The sequence below is a fragment of the Drosophila suzukii genome, chromosome 2L (assembly GCF_043229965.1).
Source record: "Drosophila suzukii chromosome 2L, CBGP_Dsuzu_IsoJpt1.0, whole genome shotgun sequence".
NCBI lineage: Eukaryota > Metazoa > Arthropoda > Insecta > Diptera > Drosophilidae > Drosophila > Drosophila suzukii.
The window spans coordinates 7266279-7291646 of record NC_092080.1 but is presented as its reverse complement, the minus strand read 5'-3'; the positions used below and the strand labels follow the sequence as shown (position 1 = coordinate 7291646).

The 25368-nt window shown below is 47.5% G+C and overlaps 1 protein-coding gene across 31 annotated transcripts in view; it reads right to left on the bottom strand.

Annotated features, from left to right (window-relative positions):
- dpy (fibrillin-like protein dumpy) overlaps positions 1 to 25368 on the bottom strand; it is a 135048-nt gene that overhangs the window by 69744 nt on the left and 39936 nt on the right. For 22 of the 31 annotated variants that reach the window (XM_070999601.1, XM_070999600.1, XM_070999599.1 and 19 more), the window contains 10 exons: positions 24613 to 24841; positions 24434 to 24535; positions 24210 to 24326; positions 16633 to 17142; positions 16048 to 16410; positions 7912 to 15192; positions 6816 to 7124; positions 4830 to 6638; positions 4674 to 4766; positions 469 to 1266 (listed from right to left, as the gene is read on the bottom strand). In XM_070999601.1, coding sequence (XP_070855702.1) covers positions 469 to 1266; positions 4674 to 4766; positions 4830 to 6638; positions 6816 to 7124; positions 7912 to 15192; positions 16048 to 16410; positions 16633 to 17142; positions 24210 to 24326; positions 24434 to 24535; positions 24613 to 24841 — 11611 coding nt within the window. The remainder of the gene's footprint in view (positions 1 to 468; positions 1267 to 4673; positions 4767 to 4829; positions 6639 to 6815; positions 7125 to 7911; positions 15193 to 16047; positions 16411 to 16632; positions 17143 to 24209; positions 24327 to 24433; positions 24536 to 24612; positions 24842 to 25368) is intronic. The other 9 variants (XM_070994265.1, XM_070994266.1, XM_065868964.2 and 6 more) reach the window with 3 other exon arrangements.

Sequence of the window (25368 nt, the reverse complement as noted above, 5' to 3'; positions counted from 1 at the left end):
AACTCTTTTCATTTAAGTGCTTCAGCCTGGTCGCTGTGCTGGTGGCGTAAAGCATCTGACTGTGGGGTTATAAAGTCGCAACGACTTGAACTTTTCGGCTTGTAACTAAGCTTTGGGCAGGTGAGTTTACCATATCAATAGGCGAAAGCTTGATACGGCTACAGGTGGTTAATTTCTCAGACCTATGTACATTGGCACAAACACTGCGCGGAAACAGATTGACAAGGCCCGAAACATTAAACAGGTGTGGACGGCTTTGGTCAATATATTTCGACGGGCATATTTGCATGTGTGCTTTATCGCTGTTTTACTTCTTTTTTTGGTGAGGGGACAGACAATAAGACAGAGCTAGCAAAAGGTGAGAGCGTGTGTGAGAGAGAGCAGGAAACAGAGATATTCGAGACAGAAACATAAGGCACTTTCACTCGACAGTGAGCTGAGTGATAGAGAGTACTTTTGGTGCTTTACCTTTTTGACATCCATTCTTGGCATCGGCTATAAATCCAGCTGGGCAGAATTTACATATCGGCTTGTGATCCTCGACAATGCATGGCGAGTTGGGTGCGCACGTGGCAAATTCGCACGGATCGACGCACTTGAGCTTCCGGCAGGCCTGGCTCGCCGGACATCCGGCGTCGCGCAGGCAAATCGATATCGATGGCTGGCAATCGCGCATACAAATGCAAACGGGCTTGTGGTTCTGCACCTCGCAGGACTTGTTCTCCGCACAGATTGCGGCACGGCCCAGGGGTACGATGCAAGGATTGCGGCACTTGCCATCGGTGCAGGCCATGTTCGAGGCGCAGTCATCATCGCGATAGCACTCCCGCTTATCGGGGGCACACGTCAGTTCCCCGTACTCATTCACTATGAAGCCAGACTTGCAGATGCAAACCGGCTGATGGCGTCGCGTTTCGCACTTCTTGTTGCTCTCGCAGATGAAGAGGGGATTATTGCAAGGATCTGTGCATTGGCCATACTGGCCGCACTGCAACGTCTCTGGGCACTCGGAGTCCCTGGAGCATGGTATTTGCTCCTTGGTCTTGGCATCCGTGTCCTCCAACAAACACTTGGGATCGGGTTTGCACTCGACCTCCGGCCGACCAACATGGCAGCTGGGGCAGGAGCAGCGCGGACGATGCAGTACGGTTTTGCAGAGCGCATTCAAACCACACACGCCACGCATTGTACAAGGATCGCTGCAGTGTCCTTGGAGGCATGACTTTTCACTGGGACAATCCGTATCTGAGTAGCATTGTTCGGTGTCTATAAAATTACATCCAGGGCAGGGAAGAACGAGAGAGAGATAGACAGGAGTTGTTTGGTTGTTTAAATGTTAATCGTTGGTGGGTGCATTCAACTATTCGGTGGCATAAACGGTACGGTACGCTACTAAATAGATATATCTTTCTTTTTGGGGGGGTATGAAAACACGTGGAAACGAAAGTGCGACATTGAAATCATCGAGTCAAAGTTGGGGCTTGAGTTTGATAGACGATAGTCTGGTGGAAGATGCAGGGCTGATTGGGGTATATGCAATAGACAGTGTAAACACAACGTTTTTGAAACAAGAGGGGTGGATGACTCGGATAAAACTTATAGCTAGACGGTTTTTTTTTCTAAAAACAAAAGGAGTAAACTTAAACGACAAAATATATAAGAACTATATTCCAGTTTTTTGTTGGTTGGTTTCGATTTGGGCCTTTTATTTGCTTTAGTGTTTTTGTGTGTTTTTTATGGTGTTTGGGTTGGGGGTTGTGTATGTTGCGGAGGGTCGGTTTCTGTGTTCAATTAAGTGTCAGTGGGATTTTTTGTGGACTCGATTTTGGGGTTTTGGGTTTTGTGCATTGGGGGTGTTAAAGTAAAGAAAAATTCAGCGGGGATTTTCAACGAGTTAAGACTAGAAAAGGTGCGTTCAGAAATCAAAAGGTAACGTAAACAAAAATAAAACTGAAGAAATTAAAATATTTTAGCAGTTTCACTTAGTTGGCTAACTTTAGTCAATTGGTGCAGTTAGTTTAGGCAGAAAACTGTGGCAAAAATAAATTATTTATTGGTTTGTCTAATTCAAATTGTAGAACTGTGAAGGGAACATCTCACAATAACTAGGGTTGTATGTTTTTCTATAAGGCAGGTCAAAACAATGCTTATCAATATATTGGCTGCTTTTGGTTTTTTGTCATTGGTTGGTATGAGTTCAATCGAGGCAATCGATCAGCGTACAAGTGAGCGAGTGGGGGTAGCAGTGAGAACAAGTGAGTATAGTTACAATCCTTGATGATTTACCATTTTACGAGCGAGCATAGAGCCGGAGAGCCTAGCATTTTCCCATTTTGTCCAATTAATTTGATGCTGTACTAAAGGCAGGCTTAGTTGAGCAATGAATTATCTCGGGATTAATGCGAATTCGAGCTAATATATATTTTGGTTTATTGTTTGTTCAGTTTGAGTAATGGCAAAAATTACACGACATCCAACACATGCGCTCTGCCCTCACGAGAGACACGTTATTGGCGATTGTTTTTGTGAGTGAGTGATTGATTCAGAGGAAAGATTTAGAAATATCTATTGGAAGAGCAGGAAGTGTAGGTACAAGTCTGGCAATAGCAAGATTAGCTTTGTAGAAGGAGGCTTTAGTAGGAATGTATAGAAGAAATAGTAGTTGAAAATCGATGGGTAAATACAATTTTGAAAAGTTCATTAAAATATACGTTGCTAGTTTGATTCATCCGGGTTATTCATAATTCACAGTTTTCAAATTTGGTTTATATTTACAGATTGTTTTTTGGTGTGGTTAGTTTGATCGGCCACTTAGATGCGGCCAAATATATGCACAGTATGTACAATTTTCTGTATATACAACTTAATTTCTAGTCAAATGTACCAAAAAATAATTGAAATGTTAGTTAAATTTAGTTACAATTTAAATCAATTCGGGTTTTTGTTTATATAGATTTTAACCAATAGACGATCTATGTAGAGAGTGGTAGATAGGGAGGAGCTTTCTTAATACGTATTTTAAAAGGAGCTTTGTACATAATAAACTGTTGGTTTTATTGCGGTTATACAGTAGACTTGCTTTAGGATGCATTGAAAAGTAGTAGTAGCTGTTGATGTTGCTTTTGTTTTGGTAATCGTTCTGTACACATTTGTAATGGATCTTAACTTGATAACTATGTTCCTCAATTGGTTTCGAATTGTTTCAAGCATATGTGAACTATGTGTGAGAATTGTCCCGTCCACAGTTCCCAATCTGAGACTTTGTTCATTCAAGAAATGTAACAAAAGGGTATTAGCAAAAGGAAACGACAGAGCGATAGGGAAATAACACTTGGGGTTCAAAGGGGTGGACAGAGCGGAATCAAAGGAAGGATGGGATTTTCTGGGCTGGGATTTCGATATTTTTTTTGTTTTCAGTATCAAGGATGTGTTGAGGATTGTTGTCTATATGATAAGCGTGGCATAATGTGTTGTTTTTTTTAAGTTCGGTTTAGTTCTAATTTGTGTGCCTTCTTCGCACTTTCGGTGATTAACCAGTAGTTTTACTTTTCGCTACAATTTTTACTGACTACATATCGCTATCGCGGCGTTTGTCGTTAGACTAAATGTTAAATAGGGATGAACCAACTTGTTTACTGATCTGTGCGTTAACTGTTTCCAAGTTGTAATGGATGCCGCATAGTTGAGTGCCAATACAGATGGTTATTCAAAGCCAATTGTATGGTGACTAAGAAAGGAATTCAATGAGAACTGAGCTTCATGAGAGCCGAATGAAATGAGAAGGCAAGCTTCAAGCTTTATGGGAACTAAAATCAAATCTTAAGATTTTCTTTTTGTTTTTGTAAGGAATGCACTGATTGTAAATGTAATTTTTAGTAAGATAGTTTAAATTTGCTTATGACTAAACTTAATTTTGTTGCATATATCTTTTATTTTATTTTTTTTTTTTTTGAAAAGTGTGTATTTCAAAAATGAAGTGTAGGCACAGATTGGGTAACCGCGATAGCGACAGCAACATTCCACGAATCTCCATATGCGTTGATGGTGTATTGTAAAATAAGGTGCTTAAAAACTAAAAAACTCAAATAAAAACTAAAACAAAATTGCATAATAAAAACTGTGCTCTGAATTATATTCAACGGCAAGTCTGTTGTCTAAAAACAAATCAGTTGCCTGTTAGGAATTGGTTGTGTAGGTGGCGTTTTGGTTTCTTAGCGTGTTTCATTGTACGTGCGGGGAATATCGATATTAGACTAATACCTTGAACTTCGCACATGTGTATAGGTTGTTAACAAAAAATTAAAAATGTATTAGCTTTTGGTATTTTTTTTTTAACACACACACACTACACTGAAATCAGATTTGTTTTGGGTAAATGCTCTAATCAGCCGCAAGGGCTGTTAAATTAGTGGAATTAGCTAATTAGCTGGTTTAAGTTTTTGTGTTTAAATAACTCAAAACTATGTAGTTAAACCAAGGAAATTATAACAATAAAAAATCATTCAGTTACTAACAAACTTCCAGTTATATGGGTAAGGGTAAAAAACTTCAACGATATAACGCTTACTGATTACAATAACGATAACTTGTAAGAACGCTGGTTAACATGATTAGCAATAACGGTACGGTATGGTCTAAAACACTGGGAATGTGAAGATAAACTGGGAACTTACCCTGCTGGCAGGCATATTCGTAGCCCTGGCGCACACAGTCACCCACTTCACATCCTAGGGTGCGACAATCCTGCTTTGGTGGGGTCAGGTAACCTTTTATATATAAAAAAAAAATGAATATCCCATCAAATATCATCTGAGGCTCAGCACACTTACATTGCACATAGGCATCTCCATTGGGGAAGTCCTCCGGGCAGTAGCACTCGGCTTGGTTATTGTCCAGCACATGGCAGGCGGCGTTCAAGCCACAAGGCTGATCCTGACAGGCATTCACTAGCGGTCCACCGCAGAGACATCCTTGGTGGGCATCTCCAATGCAGCCATCCATGCAGGCACACTCATAGCCTCCAGGCACCTCGGTGCACTTGGAGTTCTCACCACAGGGTTTGCTTGAGCAGCCTCCTTCCAGGGGTCGGCACTCACTGATCGGGTTGCCAAAGAAGTCCGGTGGACAGGAGCACTGGGCCTTGCGACCCACCACCCGACACTGGGCATTGGTGCCGCAAGCTCCATACTCCAGGCAGGGATTACGGCATTTTCCTTGGTCGCAACGCTTGTTGCTATCGCAATCGGTGTCCACACGGCACTCGAACTGCACGCACTCCTTGCTGGGCTCGCCCTCGTAGCCATCGGGGCAGTAGCAGAGCATCCGGTGTTCGGACACGGTGCAGAGGGCATTCCTACCGCAGGCCTTGTCATTGGCACAAGGATCCGAGCACTTTCCATTCACACAACTCTGGTCGGCGGCACAGTCTCCGTTCGATTTGCATCCGGCAATGCAAGCTCCTCGCTCACACAGCTGACCCACCGTACACTGACGCTTGGGTCCGCACTTGTTCCGGCACTTTCCTCGGGCACACTGCTGTCCGCAGGCGCAGTCCTCACTTCTGGAGCACTTGGTGGCACAGTAGGCTCCGTTCTCATCGCACTCGCAGCCGGGATGGCAACGTTCCGGCGGCAGTTGACAACCAGTCAGACCATCGCCCATGAAGGAGGCGGGGCACTGGCATTGGACTCCATGGTTGACCACCAGGCAGTCGGCACACTGGCCACATTGCCCCGGCGTGCGACATGGGTTCTGGCACTTCTTGTTCACGCAGGCCTCGTCGCTGGCACAACTCAAATCCGTACGGCATCCAGTCTGGCACATGCGATTCTCGCAAATCTGTCCCTGGGCACAGGCCTCATCCGTGTTGCACACGGTCCTACAGGTGCCCCTCATGCAACGCTCATCCGCCAGGCAGTTCTGATCGTTCCTGCACTTTCCTTGGCAGCTGCCCGCGTAGCAGAGCTGATTCGACTGGCAATCCTCGTTCCTTCCGCAGGCAATGCGTGGCACCTTGCAGGCCACATTGGCATTGCCATCCAGACCCTCCGGGCAAGAGCACTGCTTCCTGTGATCGATCGTCTGGCATTGGGCATTGGTGCCGCAGGCTGTGGGATCGGCACATGGATCCACGCACTGCTGGCCCACGCAGGACAAGTCCTGGGGGCAGCCCTGGTCGGAGCGGCAGCCGGGCACACAGTTCAGTCCCAGGCAGAGTTCTCCATGACCGCACTCGTTGTCGTGGCGGCAGAGGGGCTTGCAAACTCCCTGCTGGCAGCGTTCGTTGGTCAAACAGCCGGCATCATCGGCGCACAGAGGTCGGCAAACCGACTCGAAGCAGGCCAATCCATTGCCACAGTCGCGATTCTCGCGGCATTCCAAGGGGGGAGAACGGACGCAGCCCACCTGGGGCGTGGGATTGGGCACCATGCTCTCCAGGCAGCTGCAGCTGGCCCGGTGGTTGGACACCGAACAGGCGGCATTGGGACCGCAGGGATTCTCCACACATGGGTTTACGCACTTATCATTGCGGCAGGACTCGGAGGCACTACAGTCATCATCCACATGGCAGCCATACACGCACTTGTTGTGCAGGCAAACGTGACCCAGGAAGCAATCGTTGTCCACTCGACAGGTCACTAAAGGAGAGAAATGGTTATTAGGATGGGTTATTGATAGATAATGAAACTAGCGATAGAAAATCTTGGGAAAATTATAATGAAAATAATAATTTTTCTTATTTTTCCATGGATGAACTGTCGCTTTTTTCGTTTTTCCTTCCCTAATGGATGATGATATATGGGCAGATAACTTACGCATACAATTGCCCTTCAGGCACTTCTCGTTGGAGGCGCACTCCAGATCGTTGTGGCACACAGGCAGGCACATAGAGTCACGGCAGGTGTATCCTGGTGCACAGTCCACATCGCAGGCCACCGGCACACGCACACACTCCTTGGCTGAGTCACCGGTGAAGCCCTCCGGACAATGGCACTGTTTCAGGTGATTCTGCATCACGCACTCGGCATTCTGTCCACAAGCCTGCGGCTGCAGGCAGGGATTGAAGCATTGGCCACCTTGACACACCTCGGATGCTCCACATTCGGTGTCCAGAACACAGGCAGCTGTTTGGGTAAAGATCAGGTTGTTATTGGGGCACTCTTAAGAGAATAATGTATCCAGGTTGGCGTTACGGTCCCGATTTGTTCGTGGCGTGTTGTCATGTGTGTATCTTGTTGTATTTTCATTTTAGTTTGCAGTTAGTCTAAGTTATAAAATAGCATTTGGTTTATTTCGTAGGCTTAAGCCAGTCCAAGGTTGAGTTATAATGGTAATTCTTTTGAGACGTTGTGACACCTGGGATCTTTAGAGATGAAATAATACCAATCTAGGGAAAAACTTCGTGGGAATTCAATTGGTTGAACAGTTAATAATAGTACAAGTTTTTACAAATGTTTAATACGTTTACAATTTGTAGATCACATTTTATAAACCGGAACTTTAAGATATAAGGCTTTGACATATGCATTGTCTATGATCAAATAATGTAAAAGAAATGATACTCGATTTGTTGAAAGCTCGTATAATTTTTATATTTAAAGGGAGAAGAATCGAAAATTACTATCAACAATATAACTTTAATATTATTCAACGGTAAAAATGATACGAGTAAATTTTCAAGAGAATATCAAGTTGATCCTGGCATTTTTTTTCTGTCTGTGTGACCTTTTCAATCACATGAGTAAATAAAGAAGGTACTTCCATTCAGTGCCACAACATCTCCGGTAAGTAGATCAGTGCTAGTTTTTGAGTAAGTAGATAGTACTAAAAAGGTGGTTACAAGGTAGATTAGCCAATTTACGTTGTCTGGTAGTCGGTTTAGGCCCGGTGCTGGGTGGTGTTAGTACTTACGTTTGCAGACACTATCCGAGCAGTAAGTGTTGGTCGGACAGTCGCCAGTGACCTGACAGGGAACGGGCAGCGGCTTACACCCGGCCACCCGGTCAGCGGGTTGGCCATCGTAGCCGCTGCGGCATGCACACTGCGCGACATGGCCCTTCGGAACACATTCCGCATTGGGGCCACACTGCAGCTGGGCACAGACATCGCGGCACTTGGCCACCCCATTGGTTGTGGTGCATGCAGCGTGCGGGGGACAGTCCTCGTTGGTCTCGCACTCGACGGAGCTGCGACAGCCCTCGTTGTACGGATCACCAACGAGTCCCGGGGGACAGGTGCACTTGTACGACCCCCTCGCGTTCCGGCAACGGGCTCCGGGTCCGCACGGAGCATCGCGGCAAAAGTCGATGACATCGCAACGCACGCGCGGATCTCCCGAGAATCCTGGTTGGCAGTGGCATACCTGCTGGTGGTGCTCGGTGGTGCAGAGGGCATTCTCTCCACACGGCTGTCCGATGAGGCAGGCGATCTTGCACATATGGTTGTCACAGCTCTTGTCATTCGAGCAGTCATCATCGCTGCTGCACTCGATCTTGCGGCATCCGGACTTGGCGTCCCCGAAGAATCCCTCCTTGCAGAGGCAGTCGGGAGCATGGGAACGGGCCACACACTCGGCATTCCGGCCACATGCAGCACGACCCAGGCACACGGACTCACACTTGGCCCGGCCATAGGCATCACTGAGACAAGTCTCATCCTCGCCACACTCGTCATCCGATCGGCAGTCCAGCTCCTTTGTGCAAATGTTATTCGAACAGAACTGGAACTGGGGGCAGGTGGAATTAGATTTGCAGGTTCCTTGGCAGACTCCCTGCAAACACAACTGTTCCGAGATGCAATCACGATTGGTGCTGCACAGGGGACTGCAGATGCCATGGGAGCAGATGCTTCCCTGGGCACACTGTCCATCCTGCTGGCAGTACTGGAGCTGTACGCATCCCAACTTGGCATCACCGGTACTACCCGCCTCACAGGAGCACACTCCAATGTGGTTCTGCACCGAGCAACGAGCCTGAGCTCCACAGGCATTGGGCAGGGAACAGGGATCGATGCACTTCGCGTCCAGGCAGGCCTTCTCCCCTGAGCAGTCGTCATTGTCCGAGCACTCGATGTGCACGCACTCGACGGTGGGATCTCCGCGAGAATTCTGGGGACAAGTGCAAATGGCCTGATGAGCCTGCGCCTGGCAATTGGCATTCAATCCGCAAGCATTCTGGCGTTCGCAAGGACTACGGCATCGGGAGTTCTGGCAACTGGCTGAGGCGGGACAGTCCGCATCACTTAGACACTCATTGGGATCCCGGCAACCGGCCTGCAGGGGATCTCCGATCAATCCCTCGGGACACTGGCAATTATAGCTTCCAGGCAGATTGTTGCAAAAGGCGGTGCTGTGGCATGGTTGCGACAAGCACTCGTTGACATCCTCACACACTCCGTTGACCAACTGATAGCCCTCGTAGCAGGCACACACAGCCTTGTGGTCCTCCACCTGGCAATTGCCCTTTCCGCAACTTGTAAGGTCGCAGGGTTTAATACAGCGATTGGTTTCCGCATCGCAGGCACGATCTCCGGCACAATCCACATTGTCGATGCACTCCACCTTGAAGCAACCCACTCCGGTGTCGTTGGGATCACCCAAAAATCCGGCTGGACAACTGCATAAAGCTTCATGTCCCTCCGACTGGCAGTGGGCATTTAATCCGCAAACGGTGTGCAAGCAAGGATCCGTGCACTTTCCATGAATACAGGCCAGATTATTGGCACAATCGTCAGGTTTATTGCATTGTCTGGGCTGCGAGCAACCCTGCTGGGAGTATCCATCGCCGACAGTTCCCTCGGGACATACACAACGATAGGATCCCGGAAGGTTCTCGCATCGAGCGCTGGCATGGCAGGGTTGTTCCGTGCACTCATCAATATCTGAGCATCCGAAGGGAGTTCCAATAAATCCGGTGGCGCACTTGCACTTTCCAGTGAGGCACAGTTCGGTGGGTGGACAATCGGCATCAGAGTCACAGCCCGGTTGGCACGTCCTGTCCGAGTTACAGATCTCTCCGGCCAAACAGTTGTTGCTGGTGTAGCACACCTTGCGGCACACCTGTTGATAGCAACGTTCTCCAACCGCACAGGAGGAGGTCTTGGTGCAGGGAAGATTACATTGATTTCCGATGCACATGTGTCCACTGGGGCACTGATTGCTGGCCAAGCAGGGAGCTGGTACACGCACGCATCCCTGTTCTGGAGTGGGATTACCCTCGAATCCTTCTGGGCAGCTGCACTGGCTACGGTGCTGGGCAATGCTGCACAGGGCATTGGGACCACAGCTACTGGCCGACTGGCAGGGATTCAGGCACTTGTTCTCAATGCAAGACTGATCCTGCTTGCACTCCTTGTTGCTGCGACAGCCGATGGTGCAGTGGCCCTCGACGCAGGCTAATCCCGTGGAGCACTGACTGTGGTCCAGACAGGCCACCACGCAGACGTTCTTCAGACAGCTTTCGCCATCTGAGCAATCCTGGCTGTTCCTGCAGGCAATACGGCACTGTCCATTGTAGCACAATGCTCCTCCACAATCGACATCCGTTAGACAATTCGATATGGTTCGGGCACATCCATCCTTGGCCGTATCGGAAACAGGCTGGAATCGCAGGGGACAACTGCAGACGGGCTTCCTGTTGACCACCTTGCACTCAGCATTGGAGCCACAGGCATTGTCGCAGGGATTCTGGCATCTTCCTCCAGCGCAGATTGTGTTTGCCGGGCAGTCGGCATCTCCATTCGGGCACTGACCATCAGGACGGCAACCACCCGACTTGGGATCGCCAACGAAGAGCGGCGGACACTTGCAGACCGGTCCCTCCGGGGTCACTTCACAAATGGCCGAGGGATGGCAGGTTCCAGCGGCACAGCCGCCCTGCTTGGTACAGGCCACTTCTGGGAGTGGGTCTCCCTTAAATCCAGGTGGGCACTGACAGACGGCACGATGATCTTCCGCCAAGCAAATGGCATTCTCCCCGCAGGACTCCTCGTCGCATACATCGAAACAGGTGTGGGTCATCCGGTTGCACATCTGGCTAGGTGGACAGTCATGGTTGTAGACACAAGGAACACTCTGACAGCCATTGAAGGGATCGTAAGGATCGCCGGCAAATGGACCAGGTGGACATTGGCACTGCGCCTGATGGTTGTTGGTGACACAAACGGCACGGGGTCCACACTTGACCGTATCGCAGGCTGGTCGACAGCCAAGGGTTTGGGTGGCCTCATCCTTGATGCAAGCCTCCGACTCCTGGCACTCGGCATGGTTTCTGCAGTGGTGTTTCTGGGCTGGCTGGCAGCCATTCCGATCGTTGGGGTTACCCACAAAGCCATTGAGGCAATCACAGCGTCCCTGGTGCTGACGAGCCACGCAAACGGAATTGGCTGGACAGGTGAAGGCATCGCAGATGGCCACGCACTTAAGCACACCCAGGACATCTGGGCGACAGGCGGATGCATCGGGACAGTTGGCGTCACTGGTGCAGTCCGGCAGTGAGGGCTTCTCGCAGGAGGAGACCACCGGGTTCCAGACATAGCTCTCGGCACAGTTGCAAATCGCATGTCCAGCTGGGTTGATCTTGCACAGCTCGTTGGGTCCGCAGACGACATTGGAGCAGAGGTCAACGCACTCCCGGGTGCCATGAACGCTGGCCTGACAGCCATATCCTCGTTCACAGTCCCGATCCGATTTACATTTATCCGCTTCCTTGGGCAGCGTCCTTTCCGGCTGGCATCCCACCTGCAGATTACTTGGGTTGCCAAAGTAACCATCAGAGCAGATGCACGAGGAACGATGATCCTCGGCGACGCAGAGGGCATTGGGGCCACACTGAATCTTGGAGCAAGCATCCACGCACTTGCGCAGACCCTTACCCAACTGGAAGCAGATCTCCGAGTGCAGGCAGTCAGCATCATTGCCACACTGACCACGCACACTGCATCCCTGGACCTGATCATGGGGATCTCCAATGTATCCCATGGGGCAGATACACTTTCCGGCATCACAGATGGCCCTGGGGCCACACGAAGCCTGGGAGCAGAGGTTCTTGCACTGGCCCTTCTGGCAACTGTAGCCATCGGGACACTCCACTCGCTCATTGCACTGGCACTTGTTGGCATCCTGGCAGAACTTGCTCTCAATGGGTTGGCAGCTACTGTAGGGATTTCCAGCATGTCCCGAGAGACACAGGCACTCGAATCCACCAGGTCTATTCAGGCAGGCTGCATTGAGACCACACGGCTTGTTGGCACACTCGTCCACATCCTGGCAGCCAATGTAGGGATTACCACTGAAGCCCTGCGGGCAAAGACAGGTGATGTGGTTGCCCACAGCACGGCACTCGGCATTGGGTCCACAACTATTCGGCTGGCAGACGTTCTTGCTCTGCGCTCCACAGCCCTCGTAGGGATTGCCAAAGGTTCCGGGATTGCAGGCGCACCTGCTCTGACCCAAGCCGTACTCGCAGTGAGCGTTCTCTCCGCATCCTGGCGAGCACTTGGCCTGCTCGATGGGCGGCATACAGATCAGATCGGGATTACCCACAAAGTTCGGTTCGCAGACACACTTCCCGTTGTTCCTATCGCAGGTGGCTCCAATACCGCAGACCACTCCTTCGCACCGCTCCTTGCACCTTCCATTGATGCAGATCTGTCGCTCGCCACAAGGTCTGGCGGCTGAGCATTGATCTGTGCTGCAGCTGCCGCCGGGGAAGGGATTACCCAGTTGTCCTTGTGGACACTTGCAGGTGGGTCCCTCGCTGGTGGGTATGCAGAGGGCTCCCTCGCCACAGATCACATCCTGGCACTGGGAGACACAGTCTCCGTCTCCGTTCTTCACGAATCCCACTCGGCAGCGACACCAGCCGGCATGCTGCTCCGTCTCGCAATAGGCATTGGATCCACAAAGGAGACTGCTACATGGGCTCACGCAACTTCCTTCCAGACAGGCCAGATTACTGGCACAATCGTCGTTGCTCAGGCAAACGGTCTTTACGGTGCCGCTCTCAAAGATGCAGCCACTCTTGTACGGATCTCCGGTATAGTCCTTGGGGCAGACGCACTGGTAGCCACCCTTCTTGTTCACACAGTAGGCTCCATAGGCGCAGGGCAGATGGGCGCACTCGTCCTCATCCGTGCAGCCCAGCAGGGGATCTCCCTTGAATCCTGCCTCGCACATACATTGCGGTGGATCTGAAGGTGTGCACTTGGCATTGATGCCGCACGGGAATCGTTCACATGGGCTCTTGCACTTGTTGTTGTCCTGGGGATCCAGGAAGTAGGGCGGTGGGCAAACACACTCTCCCGGCTGGATGCACTTCTCATTACTGGCACACTCCTTATCGGCAGCACATTTCCTCTGTGCCATAGCGCACAATCCATTGTAGGCATCTCCTTGGTATCCTTCGGGGCAGTGGCAACTATAGCTTCCTGGTGTATTTACGCACTGAGCTCCAAAGGCGCACAGTTGGGTGCCACGTTCCTCGCACTCGTTGACATCGGCACAGCTGCCATCCGGCTGGGTTTGATAACCCTTGGGACAGGCACAGTAGCTAACACCTCCGGCTATGGAGATGCACTCGGCTCCGCTGGGACAGGCCTGTCCACTGGTGGAGCATCCAGACAGAACGCAACTGTTGCCAACAAGCTTGTACGGAGATTGACACTGGCACTCTGGGGTATTGCAGATCTCGCACATGATGAAGGGGTTTCCATTGTGACCCTGTGGGCAGCGGCACTCATAGCTTCCTGGCAGATTCTTACACAGAGCATTCAGTCCACAGACAGGCTTTCCTCTCTGCAACGAGCACTCGTCCACATCCTGGCACTGGCCATTCTCCGGATTCCGTTCGTAACCCTGTCGACAGATGCACACACCGTTGCGGGTGTACGAGTCCTGGACACAGGTCTCACCTGCCGCACAGGGATTGGCGTCGGAGCAACCCTCCATCTTGGAGGTAATGCATCCCTCGCGATACGGATCTCCACCGGATCCTCCCGCACACTGGCACAGATAGCCACCAGCTGTATTCGAACAGATGGCCTTCTCCGCACAGGGATTAGCCCGACACTCATCGATGTCATTGCAGCCTCCTGGGAGAGCAGCGTTTCCTGTGTATCCCGGAGCACACAGGCACTGAGCCTGTCCATTGGCCAACATGCACTGGGCATGTGCTCCACAATTGAGGGCTTCACAAGGATGACGGCAATCATTGCCCACATTCGGTTCGGGGCACAGGCAACGCTTGGTCGCGTCACAGATGGAGTTACCAGGACAATCCTCATTGGAGGAGCAGCTCACGATGGGCACACACCTAACACTGGGATCGGGATCGGCGATGGTATTCTCGGGGCAGCGACAGGTGTATCCACCCCCTGGTACATTCACGCACTCCGCTCCAGCTCCACATTTGCTGGCTCCCGTGCGGCACTCGTCCACATCCACGCACTTGGAGTGCGGATCTCCCGAGAAGCCCGGTGGACAGGCACATGTAAATCCTCCCGCGTTGTTCGAGCACGTGGCATTCTGACCACAACTTCCGAAGGGTCCATGCAGCACATCGCACTCGTCGATGTCCACACATCCCGCCGAGACATCGCTTGGGTTGTAGGTCCATCCATCCTCGCACACACAGTAGGCTTCATTCTGATCCGGTTTGCAGTAGGCATGGTCTCCACATCGCACATCCTCGCAAGGCTGCTTGCAGGCCATCCTTGGCGGACTGCCCACATAACCCGCCTCGCATTCGCAGCCATAGGATCCGGGGGTATTCAGGCACTGGGCATGGGGTCCACAGACCTCCACGTGGGTGCGACACTCATCGATGTCCACGCAACTGGAGCCAATGGGTTCGAAGCCATCCAGGCAGAAGCACTGGTTCTCAATGCACTCCGCATTGTTGGTGCAATCGAAGTTACTGCTGCACAAGATATTCACATCCACCTGCTCGCAGGCCACCTTGGGATCGGGTTTCCCGTCGTATCCCTGCGGGCACTTGCAATTGTAGCCGGGAACTGTATTCTCGCACACCGCATGTTGTCCACACGGCTTGTCCAAGGCGGTACACTCGTCGATATCCACACATCCGCGGAAGGGATCACCGGTGTAGTCCGGTTTGCAGGTGCACACGAAGCTACCAACGGTGTCCGTGCAGATCGCGTTCTCCCCACACGGATTATCCTGACACTCGTTGATGTCTACGCGATTTCCAGTCGGTGCAGGGACAGGGGTGATGGTTGATGTTTGGAGAAGGGGCACGCGTGTTCATTGGCGGGTTGTTCGAGGGGGGTGAGTTAAATATATTATAATTAATTAAATTAGTATGCAAAACAATACGGAATCGGATGATACATAGGCGAGGGAGCATAGCGTGAAGTGGGGGAGCAGGATCGGGTGGGGGGTAAAGATATATAGTGAAGAGTTCGGGAAGGTGGGACTACGGGGTACACAAGGAAGCTGTCTGAAAAGCATGCATCTGCCGGTAAAGCAAATAAGCTAAGCTTGAAGCTTGCAAAACAGCTGGAGGAGCACATAGCAGGTGTTGGGAAGCAGGGGAGGAAGCAAACACAGTGTTGGTAAAATTCCATAAAGGAACTCGGGAATATTACCAACCAAGTGGGCTACTAAAATGCCTGGGCTCTCTGTACAGTAGGATTATGTAAACCTAATTAGACTTCTTTAAAATTTCTCAAAAGCCTTTAAGATTTTTCCAGATCAAAAGGACCTCAATACAATTTAAGATTACATTAAGAATAGGATCAAGCTATACAACGATGTATTATTATAAGACTTTATGAAAATGTGCAATCGATTTTTACAGATCAAATGTAATTGAAGATTAAACATATTTAATTTAAAGATTTAACAAGATCCATTTTTTATAAAATTTTCAATTCGTACAAATTTACTACAACATGTTGATTGGTTTCTTATAGATTTCTAATAGAATTATATCTTCGAAAAATTACAATTTTAAATTTTGTTTATTCATCCCTACTAGATAAACTGTATTCGGAGCCCAGGCAAAGGCAAAAAGCAGGCAGGATACTAACTCTCGCAGTGCAAATAGCCCTGTCCTTGGAATCCACTGGGACACAGGCAGCGGTACGAGCCGGGGAAGTTGATGCACTTGGCATTGGTGCCGCACTTGGCCACCCCATCCGGCTGGTTGCACTCATCAATGTCCAGGCAGGCCAGACCGGCCCCCGAGGTCCTCTGGTAGGGCACCACATCGGTCGCCCCCGGCCCGTAGCCCAATTGTTGGGGGTTCTGCTGGGGCGACTGGGGCACCAGATCCGCGTGCGGATCGTGCTCCAGCACAAAGCCGGCGGGACAGCGGCACTGGAAGCTACCGCCCATGTTCACGCATTCAGCACCCAAACCGCATGGATTGTTAGTGGCGCATTCATCGACATCTGCCGGCGTTAGGCATTAATTTTTGTATTAATGTTGCATGTTGCGGTGCATTAATGTACGATGGTAGTAATAATAATATGTGTGTGTTTTTTGGTGTTTGTTCGTATGTTGAAGGTGCCGCCAATTCAAGTTCAAAAAACAAGAGTGCAAAAAATAACCAAAATGTAACAATGAGGTAATCTAATTTTGAAACTATGCATAAATCTAATTATCTGACTTACCCTCGCAGCCGTGCATGGGATCACCGCTATAACCATCCGGACACAGGCAGCGGAAGCTGCCGTCCGTGTTCACACAGTCCGCATTCCGGCCGCAGGGCGTCCGGGCGCACTCATCCTGATCCACGCAGCCGGACTCCGAGCGTCCATCGCCGTCGTATCCCGGCGGGCAGTCGCAGCGATGACTGCCCTCGAGATTCGTACATATGGCACCGGGTCCGCAGACATTCGGGTACGAGCACTCGTCCACATCCTGGCAACCCTCCCGATACGGATTGTTGCCCACATAGCCCTCCGGGCAGGAGCATGTGTAGTTGCCCGGCGTGTTGGTGCACAGGGCGTTGGGGCCGCAGTTCTCCGGATTGCGGCACTCGTCCACATCCGTGCAGAGGACCTCGCCGTCGCCCTCGTAGCCGTCCTTGCACTTGCAGAGGAAGTGCGCCGGCAGGTTGCAGCACTCGGCGTTCTCCACGCAGCGCGCTGCTATCGCGGGATCTTGGCATTCGTCAATGTCTGAGAAGGAGAAGGAAAGGGGACCGGAGCTTTGATTAATCGAATGTGCCACGCAACAAATGACAAGTAATTAAAATCCGAACACTGGGCATTTATCTCCACCTATGAGTATACACTGAGCCAAAAGTGTGATCTTAATATAAAAAAAAAATTAATGTTGGATCTCTTATATAAAGCAGTAAAAACAAAATTGTTATGATATAATAGTATATTGTGTGAAATAAATGTAGATTATTGTTTGGAATATTAATTATTATTGTTTTTTTACTGCCAGTTGATCTTTTTTTTTCTTTTATATAGTACTTCAGATTGTATAAACTTATGGAAACTCTTTAATATTATTTTTATGAAAATATATAGCATTTCTACCTTCTAAAACAATAACGTATCATTCTTGGATTATATAAAAATGTATTATTTTTAAAATTGTAACTACTTTTGATCTCTAATTCATCTTCAAGTGCATCGAACATAGTCCAATCTCCGCCTCTTAACAGAGCTCTACGCATTTTTCCGCTTGAATGCGCTTTGCTCGCTTTGCAGCCGCACTTGGAGTTGGAACCGCTGCTGGAGTTGGAACTCCAGTGGCTGTGGATGTGGATGTGGATGCATCCGAGATTTGCATGTTACGCATGACATTTCAGTGTCATTTCAGCGGCGTTTCTGCCACTGGTTGCAATGTCACAGCACAGGATGCACCAGTTGCATACGCTTTGCATACCAATTGGTTGTGTGGTCAATGTTAATGGGCCAGTCCATTTCCATTTGGAATTTAAGAGCGAAAAACATATCTAGTTTGGAGATTTTTAAGGAAATAAACTTCCTCATTGAAGATATTGTTTATACCCTCACAGGAGGGTCAAGCACAAATAAAAGAAGCTTGCGATATGATCGTGAATCGTTTATTTTAAACAAACTAATTAAAAATATTAAAATAATATAATTACAAACATAAAGCCATAATATAAGGGAGAGCATAGATTCATAATCTTTTCCTCATATGACAGAAATAATAATCTATCTGTAAGACCTTTTTGAATAAGTAGCCATCCGGCATTAATTTTAATACATTCACAAGAATTCTCGAATTGCATAAGCCCGCAGTCGGCAGCCCATCTAACCTTTCAGCTAAGCCCAGCTCAGCCACATTCTCTGGGTCTGTGTCTGCGTCTCGATCCGAACCGAATCCAAAGCTTAAATCAGGCGGAAGACTGGCTTAGGATGAGCTGGTGATCAGAGCTTTCTGCTCCAATAGCGCGCAGCGCATTGAGAATTCAATATCGCAGACGGTCGGAGCCAATGGAGCGGCAATTCGGCTGGATGGGATGGGATGAAATGGAATGATATAGGGGCAAAAACAGAACCAGAGGGCAGGCGGTACCATGGGCATGGGCAGACGCTCCATCGCAATCTGGGCCCATTAATCATTGGGCCGGCGACCAGGCAAAAGTTGTACATTTATAGCTAATATGACATAAGTACAAAAGTTGGCAAAAGCCAAAGACAAGGATCCTAGAGTGGGAAAAAGGAAGAAGAAAAAAAACTAAAAGGGCGAGTGAGTGCCTTATAATTACAAGCAGAACGAGTCGGCCGTTCAGTTATAATTACTAGTTTTTAGCTTATAAATTAAGAGGATCATCACTCGACTGCGGCGGGGTACCGAAACTGGTATTTGCTCTTAACAACCGACTGATATGACAGCATTCCATGTTTGCCGCGTTGTTTGTTGTTTGTGGCAATTGCAAACTCTGATTACTCAATGTCATCATCCTCGTCGACTGAATGCCATGCCAGTCTTGGTCGTCTCTTCCATCTCTTTCAAATGGCTGACCAGGAGTTCTCTACCAGAAGCAGGAAGCATTCTGTGTTCCTCTAAGTTTCAATGTCAGTTTAATTACTTTATGCAATCCGACTGCAAGAAGACAGCAGTCCAGGGATCCCGAGATCGGAACGGGCCATTGACCAAAGGCTGTCTAATGAACTTAGCACGCCCGTTGCATCTCCTGCCAGGAATGATATTCTCACAGCCCGTTAAACTGCAGCTCTTCGGACTCGAAAGTGTAAATCTAATTTTTGCCTTCACTCGGATTAAGATTTCCCAGCTATCCGCCGCATAGAAATACATTTTGGCAAAGCTCTTTTTTTCCAGTAGGCGTTCTAGCCATCGGATTTGACCGCTTTAAAAGCAATCAAATATGCGTGACTCGATGTGATTAAGCCGAATGATTGCCTGAAATGATGCTGACATAATTCTCGTTGGCTACCCTAGGCAGGGTCATCTTCTTGGGTTTCCTGTTCGTCTCGAAATGCTAACCATAATCGTCAGAACAGTCGGTTCGAGACTTGTTCCACTTGTGGCATTTTAAAAGGCGGTGATCTGGTCATTAAAACCACACACTCGCACGAATGCAGAAAAAGGGAAATGCTTAGAACACTATTATTTCGTATCTCCCTGTTTCTATTATTTGGTTTTCGAAAGAAACTTTGAACTTGATTTCTGTTTCGCCTGATGGAACACGTATATTTCCTGTCTGCAAGAAAATTATTTATAATTCAGGGGTATTTAAGTAAAACTGCCTGCTCCAATTAAAACTAATTTTCAATCACAGACTATTGCAAAATCAACAAAAGACTAAAGCTAATGCTAATCTATACATGGGCAGTCGTCTGGTCTGGTTGGCGTCTATCTAATAAATTGTGTAATTGTTGGACTAATTAGCATTTGCTGCATTTGTTGCATTTGTTGTTTTCCGAGGCAGAAAACAATTTGAATTATGACATTCGTGCCATATGGAAGAGATAAAATTTACGAGCGGACATGACTTTCATGCTCCACTGCCAGGCAATGATGATTAGCAGCTCGAATAAATAACAATAAACTAACAACCTAGGGAGCCAAAAGTGTCTACAACTAAGTTTGGCTAACAGTTGAACTTGAACTCGAGCGAAAACTAAACATAATAAGTATAAACAAGAAAACCCAAATTAGTTAGCAATTTGTTACGCAATTATGCGCCAAGTTTCTCTAAGATCAAGGTCGACCCGCAAGTGATGTCAGCCGAATCCGGATCCGGGCCACTGGTGGTGACTCCAAATCCAAATCCAAGACCGAAAGCCATGGGTGGCTTTACTCGACGGAGCCGCCCCTCATTTGTGCGTAAATGTGGCAACACACGCGTGTATAATTAGGCGTGTCAATGCCGACGCTTAAAGCCATTTTCATGCTTTATCAGCGCCGGCTTCGACATGAGAATTAATTGCTGCCATTTTGATATGCAAAAAGTGCAAAGTACCCGGCAACTTGGCGAAAAAAATTGCACTACAAAGAGACCTGAAATAAGAAGCCACACCAATGGATCGGGGCGTATATGTTCTGACCGAAAATAAAAACAAGCAGCGAACCAAAAAGTGGAAAACGAAGCTGGAACTACCCTTGTAATATATTCCAGTTATTTCAACGGAACTCCTTCGAGAATTTTATACTTATTTAAATTCTAATTGTAATAAATAAATATCAAAGGAACCATTAAATGTTTGCATTGGTAAGGTAATAATACATTAATTCTAGAATGATATATTGGTTCCTTAAGAATTTAAGGCTGGTTCCTTTGAGATATAAACACAAAAGTTATAGAAGAATAAAAAATAATTAAAATAGCTGGATTGAGGTGACTCGATCCCTAAAATTAAAGATATGATACCAAGGGTTTTTATAAGAAGTATTAAAGTTTCCCCAAGCCTTTGATATTATTTCTCATGGTCGAAGGTATTATTTTCATTCTTGTTAAATTCCTAATACCCGCCTTAAAGGGTATTAAAAAAAACGGAACGAAAAACTGGCAACGCTTATCAACTGACGTTGATCTCCAACTTGGTGCGTCGCCCGGCCCAAGTCGGCGGATTGAAGTTGGTGTCGGTTTTTGGCTTTGGTTTTGGTTTCGGCTTTGCATCGGGACAAGGAGATGGCGATGGAGATGGAGCTGTAGTTGGAGCTGCAGATGGAGTTGGAGGCAGTGCCGTTTGGGGCTTTTGAGGACAGGCGGCATTAAGCGCCGACAACGCTACCGCCTCGAAACTCGAACCCCAATCCCCGACCAGAAGAACTGGGGAGCCGAGACTGTGACGGCGTTGCTACGTGGGCACAATCTATTTTATCCGTTTTAATGATCTGCCCCAGTTAGCGAAACGAAAGGGAGCAGCCGCCGTTGGTGAACGTGCCTGGTCGAGCCGGAGTGGATCGCCTTCTTGTTGGCTTTTGGCTCTGGCGGCCAAGTGGATATACACTTTAGCACTCAGAGCTCGAGAGGTTCACTCCATTTTTATTGCAAGACAAATGCATTAGAAGGATCGATGGCTATAGACCCACTCTCTCTCTAAAACTCTGCGTGTGTTTATTTCATTTTTCAATAGTCATTGCATAACTGGACTTTTGCGATGCGTTAACGAAGCCATCGCCATCGCCATCGAACGCGTTTGAGTTATGAACATGAAATAGTGCGCCACAGAGTCTGAAACAGGTGTTGCCACAAACAACCGTTAGATGCATAAAAAGGAAAGAAAAATAAATGGCCAAATGCGAAACAGGAAAACAGGTAGATCTACCTGTACCAATACAACACGCAAAATGTGTCTCTAAGCCGGCAAAGAGTGGGTTTGTCAGGCCAAGAGCAGTGTGATTTGTTGCTTAGTTTATTGGGTGAACTTGATGCAGAAACTGGATTTACATAACGCTGGGGGACACCTTACATCCCATGAAAAACTTGGGCGTTGCAGGATGGGCGCAGGTCTTCCCTGCTCAAGGCGGAAATTTACTTTAAACAAGATTTGAGCCCGCATTTACATACTACCGATCTAAAACAACATGACAACCTTATCATAACTTAATTCTATGATCATTTCAGGTATAATTCCACATTAAGTTCACAAATAAATTTAAAATGACAATAAAATATACCAGGCTGTTAAAAAAACACATGCTAATGCAATCTGATAATCTATCTATATTATGTGTGGAACTATGCAATCAGCTACTGGTACTGCCTACATTTAATTGTCTGTTTAAGAACATTCGCCTTGGGAAACGGAGTGCGTGTGCCCCTGATGAAGATTCAACTATTCCACGCACATGTGCTGATGGCGAGTAAGAACTTTCTCAGCGCATTTAAAACTAATTCAGATGATTACAGACAATTGGCGGTTCCAGTTCTACTTGGTTTGGGGGTTCCAGTTCTGGGTCTCGAGCAGGGCCCTGTCCCCAATGCAATCCCAACATGGCGGGCGCAATCATGCCATCGTGAATAATATGCGAGAGAAAAAGTTCTATAGAAAAGAATTAGATAATGCGACTGAAATGCGATGCCGGCGTTACACGTCGTTGCCCAGAATTTATGCATGCCTGCAGCTGGATGGGATTTTGCTATGTATATGGCGACTGCAACTGGGACTGGGACTCTCGGCTCCTCCACATCAGTCGTCACATGTAATCTAGAATCTTGGCAACGTCTTCATACTTAGCGGGGTAATGTCAGAGTGTCTGTGAAATTTGCGCTCGTTATCGCATTGCATCGAATGCAGGTGGGGCGTGGCAGGGGCTCCTCCCTGCTCCTGGCCCATTCTCCATTGGGGAGTGTTGAAAGTTCTGGCGTGTCCATGTTCGGGGTCAGATTACATGACACTGATTCCCCGTCTAACAGACAGCCACGATGTGTGCTGCATGGCGCGAAAGCATTGCCACAAATGCTGTGGCTTTTTATTGTTCGGTTTCCCCCGATCCATCCACCATCCACCACCGCCATCATCATCATCATCATCTTCTATTGAGACTGAACTACTTGAGTTGGGTTCAAACGGAGTTGGGATAGTGGGGTACATAGAAAGATATAACCCCTTCGTATAGTTTTCTAGTTATTATTAGTGCTCTCGCCGTTGTTCTTGTTTTCGATTCGTTCTTCTTTCGTTTTTGTGATGCCATAATGTGTTTTTATTATGTAACATTAGCCGAAGTCCAATTACGGCAGCCGGTTTCTCATAGTCCGTAGTACTTGCACATACATATGGGGTAAACAGGTGCGCCAGAACACAGAGAGTTCTATCTCCTGGCTTTTTGGGCCCCTGCTGTGTGGCACTTAGGCTAACGAGCAAATGGAACCGACCCCGGGATCGAAACTGTAGCAGATCGCCGGAAACTGATTGAGATATTTCGAAATTCGTTTGGCCATCCAAGGCATCCCAGAGATCCAGATAGCTGCAACCTGGGATTAGATTTGCCGCCTGCGGTTCTCTAATCCGCTCCAGCCTTGCCACAAAGCACTCAAGTGTAATCGCTACACGGTCATTATTATTACCTCGCAGATAGGTATTACTATTACTCTATTCTCTGGCTGAGAAAGCTTTCATATTATTGTCTGGCGCGTCTTTTGTTACATTTTCAACTTTGGAGGCTGGGCACTCGAGACGTCTTTTTGCTGGGAATGGCCACAAACCGTTAGGCCAAACTACAAAAAGACTTTAGTCTGGGCTAAAAAGAGACGTTGACGGAAGTACAAAACGGCAAACAACAATCATCTGTACGATGCTTCGTTGGCTGGTCAGTCATTATGCTAACTAATACAATGAAACTAAGACGGAGGCTGTGTACTAAAGTTACACAGAAAAAAATTACGTATTATAAAAAGTTCCAAGATTAGTTTGAATAGTATTTGGAGAAAGCATTTTAGAAAAAGGTATTCAATTGCAAGTAAATGTTTTAAGTATTGGACACAAATCTTAACCCGAGAGTTTTAAAGAATTCTTGAAACTGAAAAATTGTATACAACTTCTTGAAATAAAATAATGTTATCTGAACTTGTAATCAGTTTTATTAAAAAGACACTAAACCTCCTAGAACTATATTTGGTAAAAATATGAAAGCTGTAGTTTTACTGGATACTGAGGATACTGGGGTTTATATAAATAATATAACTCAATGAGAGGTGGATGTATAGGGATGTATTAAAGGCAGTTTTAAGTGTGTTCATTATTTTAAAGATTATAAAAACTAAAAGTTTTAATCTCAGTGTACAACTTACCTTCACAATGGAAGCCATTGCCGCGATAGCCCGGAAAGCAGGTACACGTGAAGCTGCCCAGTGTGTTTGTGCAATGGGCGAACACGTCGCACGGCCGCTGTTTGCATTCGTTCTCATCTAGGGGGAAGTAATTGAAGAGTTAGGAGGCGTTTTTAACGGTTATGTAAGGTAAGGCCAGGCCAGGCCAGACTGGACCATACCAGACGAGACACAATCAGACTCACCTTTGTCCACGCAATTGCAACCGCCGTAGCCGTCATTGCAATGGCAGACGCCGTTCAAACACGCGCCATGTGTGCACTGGGTGCCATCCTTATCACAGTCATCTGCAGAAAAAAAACACGATCCGAGGTTAGCCAAACCCATTAAGCTTTCCAGCGATTCTCGCCAAGATGATACTTACTTGTGCATTTGAGCTCTTTGCTCAACTCATCGGCACCCAGAAAACAATCTTGGGTACCGTCGCATAGTTTCGATAGGTTGAATAGCTGCAAATATTCGGTGGACTCGTTGACTTGGCAGCCAAAGTAGCCATTCTCGAGGTTCAGGTAGAAGACCTCGCCGCGAAACCGACTATTTGCCCTCAAGTTCGTCTTGAATGGTTGCGGTTGTTGTGAATATTGTGAATGTACCTGCAATCACACAATACAATTGATTTAGTTAATTGCACGCAATAAAACTAGGAAGTTGTTTTAACCCTTTGTAAACAAGTTCAAAACCTATGTGGTAAAATTAAAAACGTAACTCTGGCTTATTAAAACCTGTTTTAATACCAAGCGCAAGTCTAAAAGAATGCAATACCTAACATCATATGCTGAAATGATATGATCTTTTAACGTTTTTTATGATATCATCCTTTGACCATATTTTTATACGAAGGTTAAACGAGAACAAAGAAGCTTAAAAAAGTGGTTTACAGTAGGTAACATTTTAGGTAAAATATAAAGAAACGACGTTTATTATACACAGAACATGTTATTAATTCAAAAGCGTTTTTTAGGAAAAATTAGATCCTTTATCATTATTCTTATTAAAGACCTTTCATTCCGCCTAACAAAGGGTTAAACCTTTTCCTAATGCCAACCTTCGCTGCAACCTCATTTCGTAGATCATAGTATTTAGGGTTCCCCGGCTGGTTTCGCTAAACTAATTTAAATTC